Source organism: Xyrauchen texanus, chromosome 32 (genome assembly GCF_025860055.1).
Source record: "Xyrauchen texanus isolate HMW12.3.18 chromosome 32, RBS_HiC_50CHRs, whole genome shotgun sequence".
NCBI lineage: Eukaryota > Metazoa > Chordata > Actinopteri > Cypriniformes > Catostomidae > Xyrauchen > Xyrauchen texanus.
In genome coordinates this window covers 631,959-652,500 of record NC_068307.1, presented here as the reverse complement: position 1 = coordinate 652,500, position 20,542 = coordinate 631,959, and the positions used below count along the sequence as shown (strand labels likewise).

The 20,542-nt window shown below is 42.0% G+C and overlaps 1 protein-coding gene across 1 annotated transcript in view; it reads right to left on the bottom strand.

Moving 5' to 3' along the window:
* col6a1 (collagen, type VI, alpha 1) overlaps positions 1-20,542 on the bottom strand; it is a 57,787-nt gene that overhangs the window by 11,713 nt on the left and 25,532 nt on the right. The window contains exons 21-27 of the mRNA XM_052101643.1: positions 18,164-18,226; positions 18,004-18,066; positions 17,865-17,915; positions 17,746-17,781; positions 15,796-15,858; positions 1,103-1,168; positions 164-199 (exon numbers count right to left, since the gene is read on the bottom strand). Coding sequence (XP_051957603.1) covers positions 164-199; positions 1,103-1,168; positions 15,796-15,858; positions 17,746-17,781; positions 17,865-17,915; positions 18,004-18,066; positions 18,164-18,226 — 378 coding nt within the window. The remainder of the gene's footprint in view (positions 1-163; positions 200-1,102; positions 1,169-15,795; positions 15,859-17,745; positions 17,782-17,864; positions 17,916-18,003; positions 18,067-18,163; positions 18,227-20,542) is intronic.

Here is a 20,542-nt window from a genome sequence, read left to right as displayed (position 1 = left end):
CAGCATCAGGCTTCATTAAACACAAACAGGCTGAACTATTGACTGACTGTGATGTGGAATTGTGACACGTCCAGAATCACTTATTATCAAGTGCACGTCTCTTCATCCTTTCTCCAATTTGTGCATTGAAAGTGTGTACAAAGGTACATTGTTTATTACTCACATCTGCTCCTGCAGGCCCGGGAGGTCCTGGTGTTCCCTGTGCAACACAACAAAACACATGAGCAATGTGCACGTGAAGACACACATTTAATGTAAACATGAAGACACACATTTAATGTAAATATGACTCCTCCTTTAGTTCTGAGCAACATAAATGTTACACAGATCCAGCTCTGTCAGAGTAAAGGCAGACGGGCCAAGTTTAGAAATCTCTTTCCAAATAAGAGCATTTTTGGGACACAAGTCTCCTCCTCCTCGCTGGATGTCATCCAATGGCGAAGAGGAACATGGGAAAATTGTAGCTTGAGAGACATTGCTCTTCCCACAGACACTCGTAACTCAAACCGGCCGCTCAACATCGTTCTGAAGTGAATAATTGCTCTTTATAATCTGCTGCTGGATCCTCTGGATTGTTTACTTAAAAAGTTTTAATGCCAATCACCTTCTCCATGTAACTGACCAATAACTAGTATTTGTCCTTCTGCGGCCACGTTTCTGTCCAGTATCTTGAATTGTTTAGGTTAAGTCAGTATTTGAGATGTGGTCAAGGGTGTTTCTGATACATGTCGAGATAAAAATAAAATGTTGTTTTTCTGTCTCACTTGATTCTGGCACTGGAAATGTTTGGGGTTAGATTTGTTGCTCACACTGGATTTCTCAATAAAAGGTGTCGACTAAATGTTCCAGTTCTTTTTAACAACTTTAGACCCATCTAGAATACAGATGCAGCATTTACAGAATGCCAGGATACACAAGCGCCATACACGGCGCAGAATATGGGGTTCGCCCAAACCTTCATGGGTACATGTGAATCAGCAGGAGTTTGGTGAGACACATCCGAGACACTCATTTAATAATATCAACTTTCTTAATTAAACCCGCACATAATGAACACCAAAATGCAGATATAACTCTTTTATATACGTATGTTCATACTCACAGGTCTTCCTTCAGGTCCTCTGTGCCCTTTGGCTCCTTTAGCTCCAGGTGGTCCTGGCCTGTTGTTCTGTAAACAACACAACATATGCACATTCGATTAGGAAAATACTGTTATTAGTGGCTGTGCTGCAACATTTGAATGCAGTTCATGTTCACAAGAGGATCAGAATTGGCCGATAACAGATCTTGTAGTTGCCCAATTATGCCACCTTCGAATCTACGAACGTCCTTTTCAGTAATAAGCATGTTCAGTTTTCATTTTTTATGCATTTAGAGTAAATATTGTGTATTGTGATTATTTAGCATCATTAAAGCTGAAGTGTGTAATTTCTGCAAGACTAACGTCATCAAACGGGAATGCCAAAACGATGACTGTTTTCAAACATGTTTCCCAAACACTGCTCGTCTGTTATTGGCTACAGCAGAGGTGTTCCAGGGACCCCCAGGGGGATTAAGCATTTTTAAGATTTAAGATTTACGCTTTTTACTTTCAGAACCAAATTAAATCAAATTGAATTGAGCGGTCTTTAATGAAATACATATTTTAAGTTTTATTTATTAGATTTTTGTTAAAATATTATATAATTCAGTTTGATTTTGAAATTCTGAATAAAAAGGCTCAAATATATATTTTTTAAATGTACAAGGGGGTCTGCAGAATATTTCTAAATAAATAAATAAATAAACTAAATTTGAAAAAGTAAAAGAAATAATAATACTAATAATATAAAAACTGTAAAAAAAAGTTACAGATTACGACATTATTACCATTTCATTCTTCCATCCAAAGATCGACTAGAAATCATTACATTAAAAATTATTATATTTTTTTAAGAGTAAGAAATAAAAACTATTCTGAATATAGTTTCTTATATTATAAAATACAATATATTATTTATTTATTTATTTTTTCTTCCCATCCCTTCTCCCCAATCTGGAACGCCCAATTCCCAATAAGCTCTAAATCCTCGTGGTTGTTTAGTGACTCAATCTGGGTGGCGGAGGACGAATCTCAGTTGCGTCTGAGACCGTCAATCCACGCATCTCATCACGTGACTTGTAGAGTGCATTACCATGGAGACGTAGCACGTGTGGAGGCTTCATGCTATTCTCCGCGGCATCCACACACAACTCACCACACGTCCCACCGAGAGCGAGAACCACATTATAGCGACCACGAGGAGGTTACCCCATGTGACTCTACCCTCCCTAGCAACCGGCCAATTTGGTTGCTATGGAGACCTGGCTGGAGTCACTCAGCACACCCTGGATTCAAACTAGCGAACTAGCGAACACAAGGGGTGGTAATATGCGTCTTTTACCACTAAGCTGCCCAGTCCCCCTATTTTATGTTTGTCTCTCCTTTGCAAGATTAAAGATGGAAAGGGTTACAAAGATATCTGGAAGAGTTTAGATATTCATCTGTCCACAGTTAGACAAACTGTCTATAAATGGAGATGATTTAGTACTATAGGTACACTCACTAGAAGTGGCCGTTAAATATTCATCTGTCCACAGTGAGACAAACTGTCTATAAATGGAGATGATTTAGTACTATAGGTACTCTCACTAGAAGTGGCCGTCAGATATTCATCTGTCCACAGTTAGACAAACTGTCTATAAATGGAGATGATTTAGTACTATAGGTACTCTCTCTAGAAGTGGCCGTTAGATATTCATCTGTCCACAGTTTGACAAACTGTCTATAAATGGAGATGATTTAGTACTATAGGTACTCTCACTAGAAGTGGCCGTTAGATATTCATCTGTCCACAGTTAGACAAACTGTCTATAAATGGAGATGATTTAGTACTATAGGTACTCTCACTAGAAGTGGCCGTTAAATATTCATCTGTCCACAGTGAGACAAACTGTCTATAAATGGAGATGATTTAGTACTATAGGTACTCTCACTAGAAGTGGCCGTTAGATATTCATCTGTCCACAGTGAGACAAACTGTCTATAAATGGAGATGATTTAGTACTATAGGTACTCTCACTAGAAGTGGCCGTCAGATATTCATCTGTCCACAGTTAGACAAACTGTCTATAAATGGAGATGATTTAGTACTATAGGTACTCTCTCTAGAAGTGGCCGTTAGATATTCATCTGTCCACAGTTTGACAAACTGTCTATAAATGGAGATGATTTAGTACTATAGGTACTCTCACTAGAAGTGGCCGTTAGATATTCATCTGTCCACAGTTAGACAAACTGTCTATAAATGGAGATGATTTAGTACTATAGGTACTCTCACTAGAAGGGGCCGTTATATATTCATCTGTCCACAGTGAGACAAACTGTCTATAAATGGAGATGATTTAGTACTATAGGTACTCTCACTAGAAGTGGCCATCCAGCCATGAAAGATTATAATTGTTTGTGTATTGTTAGCTTAAGCACATTGTGTTTGTCTAAACTTGCGACTTTGATGAAGATGAGAGTTTATGACCAATTAATACAGAAAACCAGCTAATCCCAATGGGTTCACATATTTTTATTGCCACTGGACTACCAAAAATAGTTTGTATTTGTTCTTGTTAGGCAGTATTGTCTATAAAGCAATATACTAATAAACCATCTGGTCTATATACCATCCATCCATCCATCCATCCATTGTCAACCGCTTATCCTGTGTACAAGGTCGCGGGGGGCTGGAGCCTATCCCAGCTAACATTGGGCGAAAGGCGGGGGACACCCTGGACAGGTCGCCAGTCCATCGCAGGGCCACACATAGACAGACATACACTCACACTCACCTCCACATCGTCTATATACCAATAGATTTGAATTTAAATAGTTGTTTAAATGCTTCTCTGAAGGTTTATACATCTAACATTAATCTAATAGTGATAAAAAATATATACATTTTCAAGATAATATTTGAATGATTTAGGCTTTAATACAATGACAATATAAAAAGCTATTATTTAATTTAGAAAACAACATGTTGTGTTTATAATATCATGCTTAGTACACATATGCAGATACATTCACATGTCATTTCTGTGTCTTGGCAGATTACAGTTAGACCGGTGAGATAATACCAACCACCTGTCCCCTTTTCATGTGGTCTCTCTCATGCTGTTTCAATTACATTAAATGTCCCATTTCAAAGCCGTCACCTCTCACAGTTATTCTACCTCACGGTGGAGGCGAGGATAAACTATGCCGTCATGCCACCATTTTTTAGGTTCACTTTCATTATCTTGACAGACATTGGAGCGGGTGTGGGCCCCTTGTGTTTGGGAGAGGCCAGAGGAGCCCTATCAAATGTTTACAAGGAGACAAAAACATTTCCAAACATTCCTGTCTTGACTGAGTCTTTTTAAAGACAATAATGGAGAGGAGAACCCTTTGATGACTCATATGGTGCAGATGTAATGGCCCTGACCTAGAACAGGCTCCCAGAGGTCAAGGGCCACCCGACAACACATAGACACCATTAAATCAAATACTTTGTTATTTTATGCCATTGCCATAAACATAATAACCTGTACTGATATCACTTTGGCAAGGACATGTCCACCAATAAATCACTTTAAATTATGTATATTCAACAGAATGTGCCACATCAATTCAATGTTTACATATGATCTAAACAAACGCAACTCAAGTGAGCTCAGCACCTCTGAACACAGCAGTCTGAGAGGAATCCAAAGCAGATATCAAAGATAAACATGATGGTCATCAGCTATTTTTCGCTTAAGAGCAAAAGACATGCTTCATGAGCATTCCTTGCCTGAACTCAATGCTCAATACTAGGGTGTTGTGTGTGGCTGCCAGGGTGTTGCTATGTGGTTGCTAGGGTGTTGTGTGTGGCTGTCAGGGTGTTGCTATGTGGTTGCTAGGGTGTTGTGTGTGGCTGCCAGGGTGTTGTTATGTGGTTGCGAGGGTGTTGTGTGTGGCTGCCAGGGTGTTGCTATGTGGTTGCTAGGGTGTTGTGTGTGGCTGCCAGGGTGTTGTTATGTGGTTGCGAGGGCATTGTGTGTGGCTGCCAGGGTGTTGCTATGTGGTTGCTAGGGTGTTGTGTGTGGCTGTCAGGGTGTTGCTATGTGGTTGCTAGGGTGTTGTGTGTGGCTGCCAGGGTGATGCTATGTGGTTGCGAGGGTGTTGTGTGTTGTGTGTGGCTGCCAGGGTGTTGCTATGTGGTTGCGAGGTTGTTGTGTGTGGCTGCCAGGGTGTTGCTATGTGGTTGCGAGGGTGTTGTGTGTTGTGTGTGGCTACCAGGGTGTTGTTATGTGGTTGCGAGGGTGTTGTGTGTGGCTGCCAGGGTGTTGCTATGTGGTTGCTAGGGTGTTGTGTGTGGCTGCCAGGGTGTTGTTATGTGGTTGCGAGGGTGTTGTGTGTGGCTGCCAGGGTGTTGCTATGTGGTTGCTAGGGTGTTGTGTGTGGCTGCCAGGGTGTTGTTATGTGGTTGCGAGGGTGTTGTGTGTGGCTGCCAGGGTGTTGCTATGTGGTTGTTAGGGTGTTGTGTGTTGCTATCAGGGTGTTGCTATGTGGTTGTTAGGGTGTTGTGTGTGGCTGCCAGGGTGTTGCTATGTGGTTGTTAGGGTGTTGTGTGTTGCTGCCAGGGTGATGCTATGTGGTTGCGAGGGTGTTGTGTGTGGCTGCCATGGTGTTGCTAGGGTGTTGTGAGTGGCTGCTGGGGTGTTGCTATGTGGTTTCTAGGGTGCTGTGTGTGGCTACAAGGGTGTTGCTATGTGGTTTCTAGGGTGTAGTGGGTGGCTGCCAGGGTGTTGCTATGTGGTTGCTAGGGTGTTGTGGGTGGCTACCAGGGTGTTGCTATGTGGTTGCTAGGGTGTTGTGGGTAGCTGCCAGGGTGTTGTGGGTGGTTGCTAGGGTGATGTGGGTAGCTGCCAGGGTGTTGTGGGTGGTTGCTTAATCATTTCTAACTGGCCCAAGTGAAGTTGGTGTTTGTGTGGGTCTCATTCTCTTCAGACCTGTTGAGTATTACAGAGAGCCTCTGGGAGTGTTTTCCGATTCCCTTGTTAAAACAAACAGTAAAAATCTGGAGTCACTGCTTCTTTTGATCTTACTGCAACCAAATGCACATTTTACCTTGTCTAAATTATTTTTGTATGCTACACTACGTTTACAGCGGGTCTTTATTGAGTACAATAAACCCTTGAAATAAGCACTATGTTAGATTCCCATGAGTAGCTGAACAGTTACAGAGAGGTGATAAACACAAGGGTAAGTTTCTAATTATCGTGAAGTGTGTGTATGTGTGTGTGTGTGTGTGTGTGTGTGTGTGTTTGTGTGTGTGTGTGTGTGTGTGTGTGTGTGTGTGTGGTGGAGCTTTGAGTGCATCTGTCAAATACCACTGCCCTTTCATGCTTTAGCCACAAACATACTCTACCCAAGTACATTCCAAAATGTTTATAAACAAACTTGACTCAGGATGAACTGCACCCACTGATAGCATCATTTTAGAATCTGATTCACTAAAGGAATCATGCAAATTAGGAAACTGTGCAAACATGCACAAATAATTAGCACTGATTGCCACAATTCCCAATCTTGTGGGTCAGATCTGAATCCCAGATTGTGGAGGATATAGCAGACTTTACTGCATCGGCTCTTTAAAGTGGCCTAAGTACATCACGTCTGTATGTATGCCTGGTTATAATGCTCTTCTCCAACATTTGATGAATTTGATCACTTGAAAATGTATGAACATGTATAAACATCTCTTAAAAAACAACTGCGGTTGATAATAGCGTAATGTTATCTGCATCAAGAAAATAGTGCCAACCTTTGTGAATAATAAAGTAGAGCTGTCAGAATTAACACGTGCGATTCATCTAAAAAGTTAAACGCTCTTATTTTTCTTAATTGCTATTTACGCATTTACCGTTAATCCAGCATAAACCACGGAGTGGTGGTGGCGTAGTGGGCTAAAGCACATAACTGGTAATCAGGAGGTTGCTGGTTTGATCCCCACAGTCACCACCATTGTGTCCTTGAGTAAGACACTTAACTCCAGGTTGCTCCGGGGGGATTGTCCCTGTAATAAGTGCTCTGTAAGTCGCTTTGGATAAAAGCATCTGCCAAATGCATAAATGTAAATGTAAATGTAAATTACAAAGGGCGGAACCTTTGTAATGTGTTCGACCAGAGTCATTACACTGACCGACACCACAAACACACACAACAGCGCTTCCATGTCAGTGATAAAATGATGGGAAATTATCTCTTAGCGCTATTTGATGTACAAAACAAATATGGGATATTTTTCAGTGTAAGGCAGGCAAATTTTAATTACATTTACATTTGCATTTATGCATTTGGCAGACGCTAAAATGCATCTGTGGCAGATTTTGAAACACTGCACCTAGTGGCCAAAAGTGGTAAGTGTTGTTGGGCGTATGGGCACAAAAGCAAGTTGTTTTCAGCTGCACCAGATGTAATACAGTGAAGAGGAATGCATTTTAAACTCAACCCCCAACCAGGGATGGATAATGACTTGCAAAGGCCCTGGGGCCAATTATCTCCAAGAGCCCCTTCCAACTGTTGTTTTCAGGGTTTCATTGTTCATGCCCTAAAGTTGTTTGGGGGGTGGTAGTGGTAGTTCGAGACAGGGGATCACCAAGCTACATCGTTCAACATTAAAGCTCAGGGCCCCCCCGGGTAGTCAAGGGCCCCTGGGCACTGGCCCCATTGGCCCTGTTGGTAATCTGTCCCAGACCCTTTGAGTCACAAACCTCAAACCTAACCCTTACCATCAGTGGAGTCAACATTTTATGTACTATACAGCGGAAAATGCAACCTCCAAATCGTGCTTGTCACTGATTATGCTAACACAATTACTTCCTGGTTTCAGCGTGGGATCTGAACCTGGGTGTCCCACACTGCTGACACAATGAGCTTCCTGTCGCACCACAGGGGCATGTAAACCTGCATATGCCATTGCAGAAACGTCTGACAGGAGATGGCACTTGTCAGTGCGTCTGCATAATGTGGCCGATCCTAGTGTTCCAGAACTCTTGCAAACAACAGCATGCTGTCCATTCTTAAAATTAGAAAATAATATCTTGAGAAAGCACCATAATGTTAGTCAATGACTGAAAAACAAGCCTTGCACACATGCTCGCCTCTGCAGTTTTGCTTTTGTAAACAATGAATAATGAAGCAGTCTGAGTGTATAATTACCAAAAATGTACTCCAGATGACACTAGATGAAAGCTTGCGAGCATATGTGTATGATGCCATTGTACTGTATGTCTGCTTATTCAACCACAACAAATCAACTCCAATTGCTTTGATGGAAAATGACTAACAAACAAGACATCAGTGCTGTAATATAAGCATGTGTGATATGCTGTTTACACACGACATACGCCAACTTAACGAAATGTAACACTAATATTAATAGCACACTAATCAGGTCTGGACTGGGAACTTTCATGGCAACTGGTATTTCGTTATGAATAATGTGGTGCCTCATTTTTGTTTATCGCGGCCCATCCGGCACATTTCGCGGCCGACCCACTGGCCCACTCGGTTCTCCCGATGGCCAGTCTGCCCATGATTGGCCCCAAAGTGCGTCGGCTCACCAGAAAAATGCCCAGTTTATATATTAAAGGAGCATGTGGAAATTATTAATCAAGTGAATAGAAGAACAGAAAGTTCTGTCTCTTTATTCTGATTGGATGGGTCACATGTGAAGCTGTTGTAAAATAGCTTTTAACCTCCCAAGACCCCTCATACACATGCGTGGACATTACAGTTTGGCCGCGCTATACGTAACGCATAATTTAATTTAAACTAAATTATCTCAGTTCAGGAAACTCGGGGCTGTCATTAAAAGGTTCAACTTTGTGATGCTAGTGGTGCAGAAATTACACACTTTATCCTCGTGTGACCACATGCTTTGGCTTCGCTATACGTAACACAATTTAATTTCATTTAAACCGACTGATCTCAGGTCAGGAGACTCTGTGCAGTCAGTAAAGCGTTAAACTTTAATGTACTGAGTCATGTGACAAAACAACATGGCACTGATCACAGCGGAGTTTGTCTTTGGGAGAAACACAAACAAAACTACATCTGGTAAGAAACCTGATTAAGTCTTTACATTTAAACCTGTTTGAGTCAAAAGATTAGAGTCTCTAGTTTCATCTGATATGACATTTTAAACATTTGAGCAATTTATCGTGAAACGGCACACTGATAAACACAATGACCACATACGTGGACTGTACGCTCAGATTCAGTTCAAATATCCTTTATTCACTGTCTGTGTATTATGACATTGAGAATTAATACATCATCTAAAAACTGATAAATGTGTCTTTCAGAGGCTTTATATGGAGTTATGATGAAAATAAGATGCATATCTTATAACTGTTCTGAGGCCAGTGCAGACAGACAGCACACTGGAGGTTAAGTCATGCGCTAAATAGGGAGCAAGGCAGCATCCTATAGCTCTCCTATAACTGTTCTGAGACCAGTGCAGACAGACAGCACACTGGAGGTTAAGTCATGCACTAAATAGGGAGCATCCTATAGCTCTCCTATAACTGTTCTGAGACCAGTGCAGACAGACAGCACACTGGAGGTTAAGTCATGCACTAAATAGGGAGCAAGGGAGCATCCTATAGCTCTCCTATAACTGTTCTGAGACCAGTGCAGACAGACAGCACACTGGAGGTTAAGTCATGCGCTAAATAGGGAGCAAGGCAGCATCCTATAGCTCTCCTATAACTGTTCTGAGACCAGTGCAGACAGACAGCACACTGGAGGTTAAGTCATGCACTAAATAGGGAGCAAGGGAGCATCCTATAGCTCTCTATAACTGTTCTGAGACCAGTGCAGACAGACAGCACACTGGAGGTTAAGTCATGCACTAAATAGGGAGCAAGGGAGCATCCTATAGCTCTCCTATAACTGTTCTGAGACCAGTGCAGACAGACAGCACACTGGAGGTTAAGTCATGCACTAAATAGGGAGCAAGGGAGCATCCTATAGCTCTCCTATAACTGTTCTGAGACCAGTGCAGACAGACAGCACATTGGAGGTTAAGTCATGCACTAAATAGGGAGCAAGGCAGCATCCTATAGCTCTCTATAACTGTTCTGAGACCAGTGCAGACAGACAGCACACTGGAGGTTAAGTCATGCACTAAATAGGGAGCATCCTATAGCTCTATCATGTACATTACCATAAAGTCATCACAAAAGAGTTATATTATAGTGAGTAAAGTGAGGTAAAAAAAAATATTGAATATAAATAATTTATATTTTTTGACATAAATAGTCAAAATGATGTATAAGATCCTAAGTTAAAGCAATACATGAATGACTTTAGTCTAAAAATAACACCTGATAAACAAGAAAAGTACGCTCCGAACGGGGCCCGAACCACGGTCTCCGGCGTGAGAGGCGACTGCGTTAACTTCGAAGCTATCAAGCTGCGCCAATCTAAAAGCGGAGGTTAGAGGCTACAACTCTTGAGGTTTAGTCTACTGTGGGTGAAAGCCAGCTAGATGATGATCTTAAGACTTTAAGGACAAAAACAAATGTGAATTCTTACCCACTGACTTCTTTCGGAAAAATCCCCAAAGCCTCATTAGCTTCATGTTTGCTGTCTTTCCTGCTAATTGCCGTTAACTCGCCACTAAGTAACGTTAGTTGATGTCAACGACTGTGCAAGCTCCTCCTCTACCTGCTGCATATTCAACAGAGAGGAAGAACGGAGTCGTCCATAGGCTACCGACAGCAAAGGAACTTATTCTATAGGCTAGATTATGCCTATGTCTATTTTTACAGGCTGTATGCAGTATGTGCAAAGCCAAAGCACAATGAAATAAGGCAACTTATGATTTAGGGGGTTTACATAGGCTTTTGTCCGGTTTCATATTTGTCAGTCAACTATTCAAAATACATTCGGGGCTACACTCAAAACAACAGATGGGACAGATTATTTCTCAAATTCTCAGGGGAGGCAGTGTTTATCCTAGGGGAGGCACTGCCTCCCCCTAGACACGCCCCTGTTTAGTACACTGGTCAGTTCCAATCTTCTTGGGTGCAATTTGGAGAATATGTTCACAGCTTCATCCAGGTTGACTGCCATGTCATAGTGTGCATGGATGAGGGCCAGGGATGACAAGCGGTCCTCTCCCATGCTGCTACGCATGAATGTGTTCAGTCTCCGGAGAGTGCTGGCCGACCGTTCACATTCACATGAGGTGACTGGCAGAGTACAAGCTATTTTGAGCTAATTACGCTACGTTTATATGGCTATTATATTGTAGACTATTGAGTGTATAAAATATAGAAATCCTTTTCATTAAAAAAAAAAAAAAAATATATATATATATATATATATATATATATATATATATATATATATATATATATATATATATATATATATATATATATATAACCCCCCCATCATTCAGAGGCGATGCTTCTTCACCGTTGCTTTGAAAAGTGTATTGCGAGAACTCTCTCTGAACTGCGCGCGCGCACACACACACACACACACACACACACACACACACACACACACACACACACACACACACACACACACACACATATGTCCAGCTACAATATTAAATCATATTAATTTGAAACAGCAATCCAGAATATGTGTCACAAGCATTGATTAAAACAATGATGACAATAATCAAAAGAAAAAAAACGACTTAAATTCTGGACCTTTGGCAGTGAGGAGGGGCGGGGTTCGTTCAAACCACCCGAACCCCCCCCTGCCTATGGGCTTGTGTTGTGATTAGATCAAATGAAAACAGAGATGTAAAACGTTGTTTCTTCAGACATTTGCACTGCAGAAGTGCACAGCTTGACAGTATAAACATATTAGCGGTCGGATCCCTGTCAGGTGCCTTCCGAAGACTTTCCAATGGGAATAAATATGAACCATGACCCCAATGGATCAAACACTTTGTTGGGTGTCTTCAGGCTAGTTGTGATTTTCTGACCACCCCAGATGGACAGAGCTGTTTATTTTGGGCCAGACAGGGTGCAACTGCATCTTTGAGTTGTTTGTATATGTGGTTTCAGAAAGCATCCAAATATCACAGCCCATGCAGGGTTGAGAGGAACATGTGAGGAAGTCTCATTTAAGATGACCATCCACAAGACACAGAAATGTGGCCAACTGGCTATTTTGAAACAACACATTTAGACATCAGAGCTGAAATGAACTGAGTCTTTCTGATGAAGCACAGACCAAATCCAGTCCATGAACCTGTACCTCATGACATCAATCCCTGGACACAGGAAACTAGCGATGTGTCCAATCCTGCGAGTCCGCTCGGGGGAAATATTTGCAGTTTAGTGAGCATATTGAAGACGCATCTGTTGCACAGAAAGTGTTCGGGGGCCGTCAGAGAATGTAAAACAACTGAGGAGTCTGGCTTTAGAAGAGCGTCAAAATTGTGCTGAGCTCAAATGTTCACTAACTTACACAATTCTTGTTTATCCAATCATTAAAAAAGCACTTTGTTTATGAATGCATGCCTTCTCTATGGACAAGGTAGATTAACTAGCAGAGTGTAGTGAATAATAAACTTTGCTCTAAGAGACTTTCACACAATGAATAGCTGCAAAAAGCAGAATCACAAGACTTCCATTGAAGCCATTTGAAACTAAGGCATCTAATAAAAATACTGCCTGCTTATAAAACAGACCAGCCGCTTGAACTACACTGACTTGGATCCACAACAACAAAATACACAGCAGCTGCTTGAACTTAAGCTCAAATGTTCTCTAAGGCACCCAAGAGAGCAAGGCAGATTGCTAACAAACATCAACAGACACGTAAATGGAAAGTTTAACACAGCATTTGAGGCAAAATGTTGATTACATAAAATTATTTTGACCTAAAATAAATTGCAAAAGCTACAGTTACTGTAAGACACTTACATTAAATTAGACAAGGCAATGCAAGAAACACTTACACACACACACTGTTTAAAAAGTGTTTAATTTTTTCCATGTTGAAAGCATTTCTGCTCTAATGATTAAAATTCTAAATAAACCATGAGTAATTCATTGGTCAGTTGATGTTCTGTGTCTCTTTGTTTGAGCATCCTAACTACCTGACACAACAACACTGACTCAACCAATAGCGTGAGCTGGGGGCGGGGCTATCTGTGTCAAACAATCACTGATAGGGGAGTTTTCAGGAAACCTGTTTGAAACAGTCATTATATGTGCAACTCTGTTTGGTGATGCTAGAGGTGCAGAAATTACACACTTTAACCTCGTGTTACCCCGCATACTCATGCGTGGACGTCGTGTTTTGGCTTTGCTATATGTAACACATAATTTCATTTCATTTAAACTGACTGATCTCAGGTCAGGAGACTCTGTGCTGTCAGTAAAGGGTAAAACGTTTGACATACAGAGTCATGTGACCAAACAACATGGCGCTGATCACAGCGGAGCTTGTCTTTGGGAGAAATGTCAACAAAACTACATCTGGTAAGAAACCTGATTAAGATTTTACATTGAAACCTGTTTGAGTCAAAAGATTAGTCTCTAGTTTCAATGGAGAAACTTTTAAATATTTTATCGATTTGTTGTGAAACGGAACGCTGTTAAACACAATGACCACATACGTGGACTATAGGCACAAAAATAAAAATATTTTTATAGGAAAGAAAGAAAAATGTCTGCACTAGGTAGAGGAAGACGTATACCAGGACAAGGGAGAGGAGTGGGACAAGGGCAAGGGAGAGGAGTGGTACAAGGGCAAGGGAGAGGAGTGGGACAAGGACAAGGACAAGGGAGAGGAGTGGGACAAGGGCAAGGGCAAGGGAGAGGAGTGGGACAAGGACAAGGGCAAGGGAGAGGAGTGGGACAAGGGCAAGGGCAAGGGAGAGGAGTGGGACAAGGGCAAGGGAGAGGAGTGGGACAAGGACAAGGGCAAGGGAGAGGAGTGGGACAAGGGCAAGGGCAAGGGAGAGGAGTGGGACAAGGGCAAGGGAGAGGAGTGGGACAAGGACAAGGGCAAGGGAGAGGAGTGGGACAAGGGCAAGGGCAAGGGAGAGGAGTGGGACAAGGGCAAGGGAGAGGAGTGGTACAAGGACAAGGGCAAGGGAGAGGAGTTGGACAAGGACAAGAGAGAGGAGTGGTACAAGGACAAGGGCAAGGGAGAGGAGTGGGACAAGGGCAAGGACAAGGGAGAGGAGTGGGACAAGGGCAAGGGAGAGGAGTGGGACAAGGACAAGGACAAGGGAGAGGAGTGGGACAAGGGCAATGGAGAGGAGTGGTACAAGGACAAGGGCAAGGGAGAGGAGTGGGACAAGGGCAAGGGAGAGGAGTGGTACAAGGACAAGGGCAAGGGAGAGGAGTGGGACAAGGGCAAGAGAGAGGAGTGGTACAAGGACAAGGGCAAGGGAGAGGAGTGGGACAAGGGCAAGGGCAAGGGAGAGGAGTGGGACAAGGACAAGAGAGAGGAGTGGTACAAGGACAAGGGCAAGGGAGAGGAGTGGGACAAGGACAAGAGAGAGGAGTGGTACAAGGACAAGGGCAAGGGAGAGGAGTGGGACAGGGACAAGGGCAAGGGAGAGGAGTGGGAGTGGGACAAGGGCAATGGAGAGGAGTGGGACAAGGACAAGGGCAAGGGAGAGGAGTGGGACAAGGGCAAGGGAGAGGAGTGGGACAAGGGCAAGGGAGAGGAGTGGGACAAGGGCAAGGACAAGGGAGAGGAGTGGGACAGGGACAAGGGCAAGGGAGAGGAGTGGGAGTGGGACAAGGGCAATGGAGAGGAGTGGGACAAGGACAAGGGCAAGGGAGAGGAGTGGGACAAGGGCAAGGGAGAGGAGTGGGGCAAAGGAGAGGAGTGGGACAAGGGCAAGGGAGAGGAGTGGGACAAGGACAAAAGAGAGGAGTGGGACAAGGGCAAGGACAAGGGAGAGGAGTGGGACAAGGTTAAGGACAAGGGAGAGGAGTGGGACAAGGGCAAGGACAAGGGCGAGGAGTGGGACAAGGGCAAGGACAAGGGAGAGGAGTGGGACAAGGGCAAGGGAGAGGAGTGGGACAAGGGAGCATCCTATAGCTCTCTACAACTGTTCTGAGACCAGTGCAGACAGACAGCACACTGGAGGTTAAGTCATGCACTAAATAGGGAGCATCCTATATCTCTCTATGCAGTTAAGTGTGTTCACTCCTCACTCAATGATCATCAGTGCATAGATTCAACATTTATAATGGATCATTTTATTTGAACATGACTGACAGTGATCGGATGATGCTGGACATCTGAATAAATTATGATAATTTATGATGTAATGTCTCATAAACATGAATCAACACTCCTGCAAACATCATAAACAATCTGACTTTCTATAGTTTGGTATTATTTAACATTTCTCAAATTAGTCCCGTTATCCACATATGTGGACATCAGTTATTAAGAAAACTATTTGGTCTATTTCTGCCTCCATTGTAAGGGCCTTAATGTTACTTTAAAAATAATAATAATATTTTCTGTGATAATCAACATTATATCACATATGCTGCTGACAGAGCTGTGTCTGTACTAAACCTGGAACTAAACTAAGAGAGAATGACAACATTACGAAAAACAGATGAAGGAGAGGAAAACAGGGAAGAGATATGCACACTACGGAAAACTTGGACTGTGCCGAGAGACTGAAAGACACTGATAAAGAAGCAAAACAAGAGAACTGAGGAGGACAGATAGTGACTCACATCTATTCCAGGGTCACCTGGCTCTCCATCATCTCCCTTGGGTCCAGGAGTGCCTTTTCCACCCTTGAGAGAGAGAGAGAGAGAGAGAGAGAGAGAGAGAGATGAGATAGATGAGAGAGAGAGAGAGAGAGAGATATGAGAGGAGTTGTCTTTGCAGTGTCAGCTTAAATAATATTGAGTACATCTGTTGTGGATGAGCAGATTCAGCTGCTGTTTATTGTGACACACATACAGATTGCACTAACTCCTGCTCAATCAAATCATTTGTGTTCCTGTTAATAAATCAAATGAATCACTCTCAGTATTAACATCCTCCTCCATATGGTTGTTATCCCACATTTTGTAAATAATTTTGAATTTCATAACATCCCAAAGAATGTGAATTATATGCCTGTAAAGTGCAACAGTGACTGCCCACATGTTTCTGGCTCATTCCCTCCGTAGGCATAAAAAATGTATAAAAGTTATATAAGAGCTGGACCAGTACATTGCTAAATGTATCACAACATCAAATTTGACTTTATGTAAAAAGCATTTGTTAATAATAATTGTTAGCATAATTTTTTTTTGACTTTATTAAAATAAAATGATACATTTTGGTACATGTTTATCATTAAACAAGATTAAAACAGTAAGTGTTGAAACATTAATTATTGGTTCATTTTAACTAATGTTAACAAACACATCTTTTAAAGTAGCATTTAAAATGGGAAAACAGACAAAAGTACAAAACTAATGTTCTTTTATGAGTAAATTAACTACAAATCCCATGAAGCATTGCAAATGAAATATTCGAACCAGACAAAAATGGTACATCATAAAAGTATAAGTCATAGATAAAGGTTATTCAAATATATTAGTGGTTTAATAGTGTCGGGAGACTCAGTTGTGTCATGCTTTATGAGAGTGGGGCGTTTCCATTTAAACTGCGAGTTCTCTGATTGGTGGATCTCTCTTCAGCATTATGGGTAGTGTAGTTTTATCAAATGAAAGTTACATTTCACACTGACCTGTGGCTGTAAAGAAGCATTTAACCATTGATTAAGATAATCTGAGATTATTGTGCCTTCTGAAGCCTACAAAGCAATTATTTCATCAAGACTTGACTACTGTAATTCTCTGTATATTGGGATTACCCAAACATCTCTTGCTCGGCTTCAACTGGTTCAGAATTCTGCTGACAGGCTCTTGACTGGTGTACGAATACATCAACACATTACACCTACTTTAAATACTCTGCACTGGTTGCCATCAGGGCTGGACTGGGAAGAGAAATCAGCCCGTGATTGTACATGGTAACTGGCCCAACTGTTGAGCGGGGGGGGGGGGGAGGTGGCGGGGTTTAGCAAAATGTTGTTGAGCAGGTGGGGGGCGTTCTGCATAACGCGCCGGCTCATTTTCGCTTATCGGGACCTTTCGGCAACAGTGCCCGAATGTATCCCGATGGCCAGTCAACACCTGATCGGACCAAAAGTAAAAAAAAATGCCGGTATGCCAGATTACCTGGTGGCCACACATTCAATAATTTAATGAACTATTTGTTTTTAAATCCCTAAACGGATTAGCATCATTTTACCTCTCTGATCTATTGTCTGAACCCCATCCAGCGAGATATCTTAGGACGTCCAATCAGAGACTTTTAACTGTCCCAAAGTCTAGACTGAATCTGAGAGGTGACCGTGCTTCTGCTGTAGCAGCACCCGAGCTCCGGAATAGCCTAAATATTTTTTATTAGAGCTGCTTTAACAGTACATGACTTTAAATCAAAGTTAAAAACTCATCTCTTGTCTTTAGCCTATAATCAACCCTGATATACCGTGATGTTTTAAAAGCTCTGTCTTAAAACGTTTATGCTTTTTCACCCAAAATATATTTGGGATTGTTACTTCCACAACCCTACGGCTGTGTTCTGTTAAACGTGAGATGTTCTGTAAAGTTCAGGACACTTACAGGTAATCCTGTGTCTCCCCTGGGTCCTGGATAACCCTAAAACACAAAGTACACATATATGAAAGTGACTTTTGTGGTCAAGGTGTGCAATCGCAAGCTGGAATTGAGAGGTACTCAACCTGGAAACCATGGCAACCCTCGGTTCCATTTCCTGGTGGTCCGTCTGTACCCTGAGCAGGTCAAAAACATAACTGCATCATCAGTCAACTGTGTCCGGTCCATTTAAACCTGTGGTGCAGATCAACAGGACGGACTCACCCTCTCTCCCATCAGGCCTCTGTCTCCTGGAGCGCCTTTGATTCCTCTGGGCCCTTTTGGCCCCTAATATGCAGAAACACAACATGGGAAATATAGGTCAGTCATAGGTGTTTATACGGATCTGGTTGAAAGAGAATCAAAACTAGATAACCTCACACACCTCTGGCCCGGTGAAACCCTCATCACCACGGTAACCAGGTGCGCCGAGTCTTCCTGGCTCGCCCTGTTGGAGAGATTAGACAAGAAATGATTCCCAAAGACATTTGACTGTTCAAATCAGGGTACTTTTTTAGGAGGAGATTGTAACAACTGAGTGTTAGTTACAGTCACCCTTGGCTTGGTTGGGGTGTATTTGGTGATAATGACCAGATGACTGAACATTATAAATATATATATATATATATATATATATATATATATATATATATATATATATATATATATATATATATATATATATATAAATACATAAATACATATCGGAAGCCCTTATGACGTTTAATCATGTGAAGGATATGAATTTTAGATATAAAGTTTATTTGTTTCATTTTTTAAATAATTGAGTTTCATTCTGTGTCATTTGAGTCATCATTGAGTCTGTGTCATGTATTTGGCGCCATCTCCTGGTGGTCATATGTAACATTGTGCTTCATGTGGATTATCTAATGATCTGTACATCTGATTATCTTGTGTGTGGACTCGTTTGAAAGATAATCACAGACTCTAATGGTATGTGATATATTTTAGTTATAAGTTAAGCAAAAATGTGGCATATAAGAAACACCAACATAATTGTCAAAGACATATATTTAGCTGTTACTTGCTAAATTTTTGTCAGTGAGCAAAACAAATAGACTGGTTGTATTTTACTCTTTGAGAACTTTCCAACAACATATGACACGTTTGATGAGTTTTATGTTTTTACTGATTACAATAATGTACAGTGCAACACAAAAACACACTTGTGCATGGAACTACTTTCTTACTCCACCGATCAGGATAGTAGCGTATTAGAAATAGTAGTGATGGCTTTGCCTGTTTCCTACAAGTAATTGGAGAAACAAGGATTTGTGTGTGTATGTGTTTGATAGAGAGAGCAATTGAACAGTAAAGCTATAGCTGTTTAACTCTATTCCTCAGCTGTAGTGTTAGTCAACTTGCTGAAGATAATGTCAAATGCATCCTATTTTCTCTGTGTACTGTATAAATAGCTGTCCAAGCAGGGGGGTTTCTCCCTATTTCGTGGTTACCAATGGTGGTGCACAAGAGTCATTCACTATAGAAACCGTACTCCCCATCGCCATGTTAAATGTTTGTTTACATCTCCCTAAGCAGACACTTCGGTATCCAATAGTATCAGGTAAGCGTATGTGTGATTACTCAGTCTGTTGTGTTTCTCAGCTGTGATAAGCTTTAATGCTGAAGCCGTTCGTTGAATTGTTTTTCCCAGCTGTAGTGTAGTGGTAATCCGATCGATCATAGAGTTCGCTCATAACCAGTAGCGGTTCTAGCTTGTTTGGCGCCCTGTGTGAAACCCACTTCAACATACCCCCAAAGTTGTTGATTGAGGAGGGGGTGATTCTAAATGAGAACGCCCCCTAAGTTGTTGACTGGGGGGAGGGGTGATTCTAAATGAGAACACCCCCAAAGTTGTTGACTGGGGGGAGGGGTGATTCTAAATGAGAACACCCCCAAAGTTGTTGACCGGGGGGAGGGGGGTGTTGATTCTAAATGAGAACACCCCCAAAGTTGTTGACTGGGGAGGGGTGATTCTAAATGAGAACACCCCCAAAGTTGTGGACCGGGGGGAGGGGGGTGTTGATTCTAAATGAGAACACCCCCAAAGTTGTTGACTGGGGGGAGGGGTGATACTAAATGAGAACGCCCCCAAAGTTGTTGACCGGGGGGAGGGGGGGTGATTCTAAATGAGAACGCCCCCAAAGTTGTTGACCGGGAGGGGGGTGCCGCCGCCGCCGCCTCGTGAAGCCCCCCCCCTCACAAGATGCCGCCCTGAGCGACTGTCCATGTTGCCCAGGCCTAAATCCGCCACTGCTTGTAACACACAAAAATGGTTACATTTGTCAACCCCTGCTGGCTAAAATCTTCAATGTCATTGGGGTACAACCTGCGCTGCTGTTACACTTTCGTTTAGAAGCGGAATGATACAAAGAGTAAAGCCTTCCGAGACATCAGCACTCTTGGAATGTCTCTCATCCAATCAGATTTGAGGACCGGAAATAACTCTTGTATATTTACTAGTATAATTTTCATATCAATGATTACATTGTTACTAGGGCAAATGTCCATTCCTGATATCAACAATTAAATTGCAACTAGTAAAAATGCTCATTTTCGATATCTGTACTTACGTTTTCACTAAAGTGGCAATGTTCATTTCAGATATCTGTAATGCTAATGTAACTGTAAGAACGCCTTTTAAGATATTGTTAATTACTCTTCAGTTTATTGATATCTGTAATCCATTTCCAAATATGTGAAATACCAAATCTAACATGTTGAAATACATTTACAGAGATGG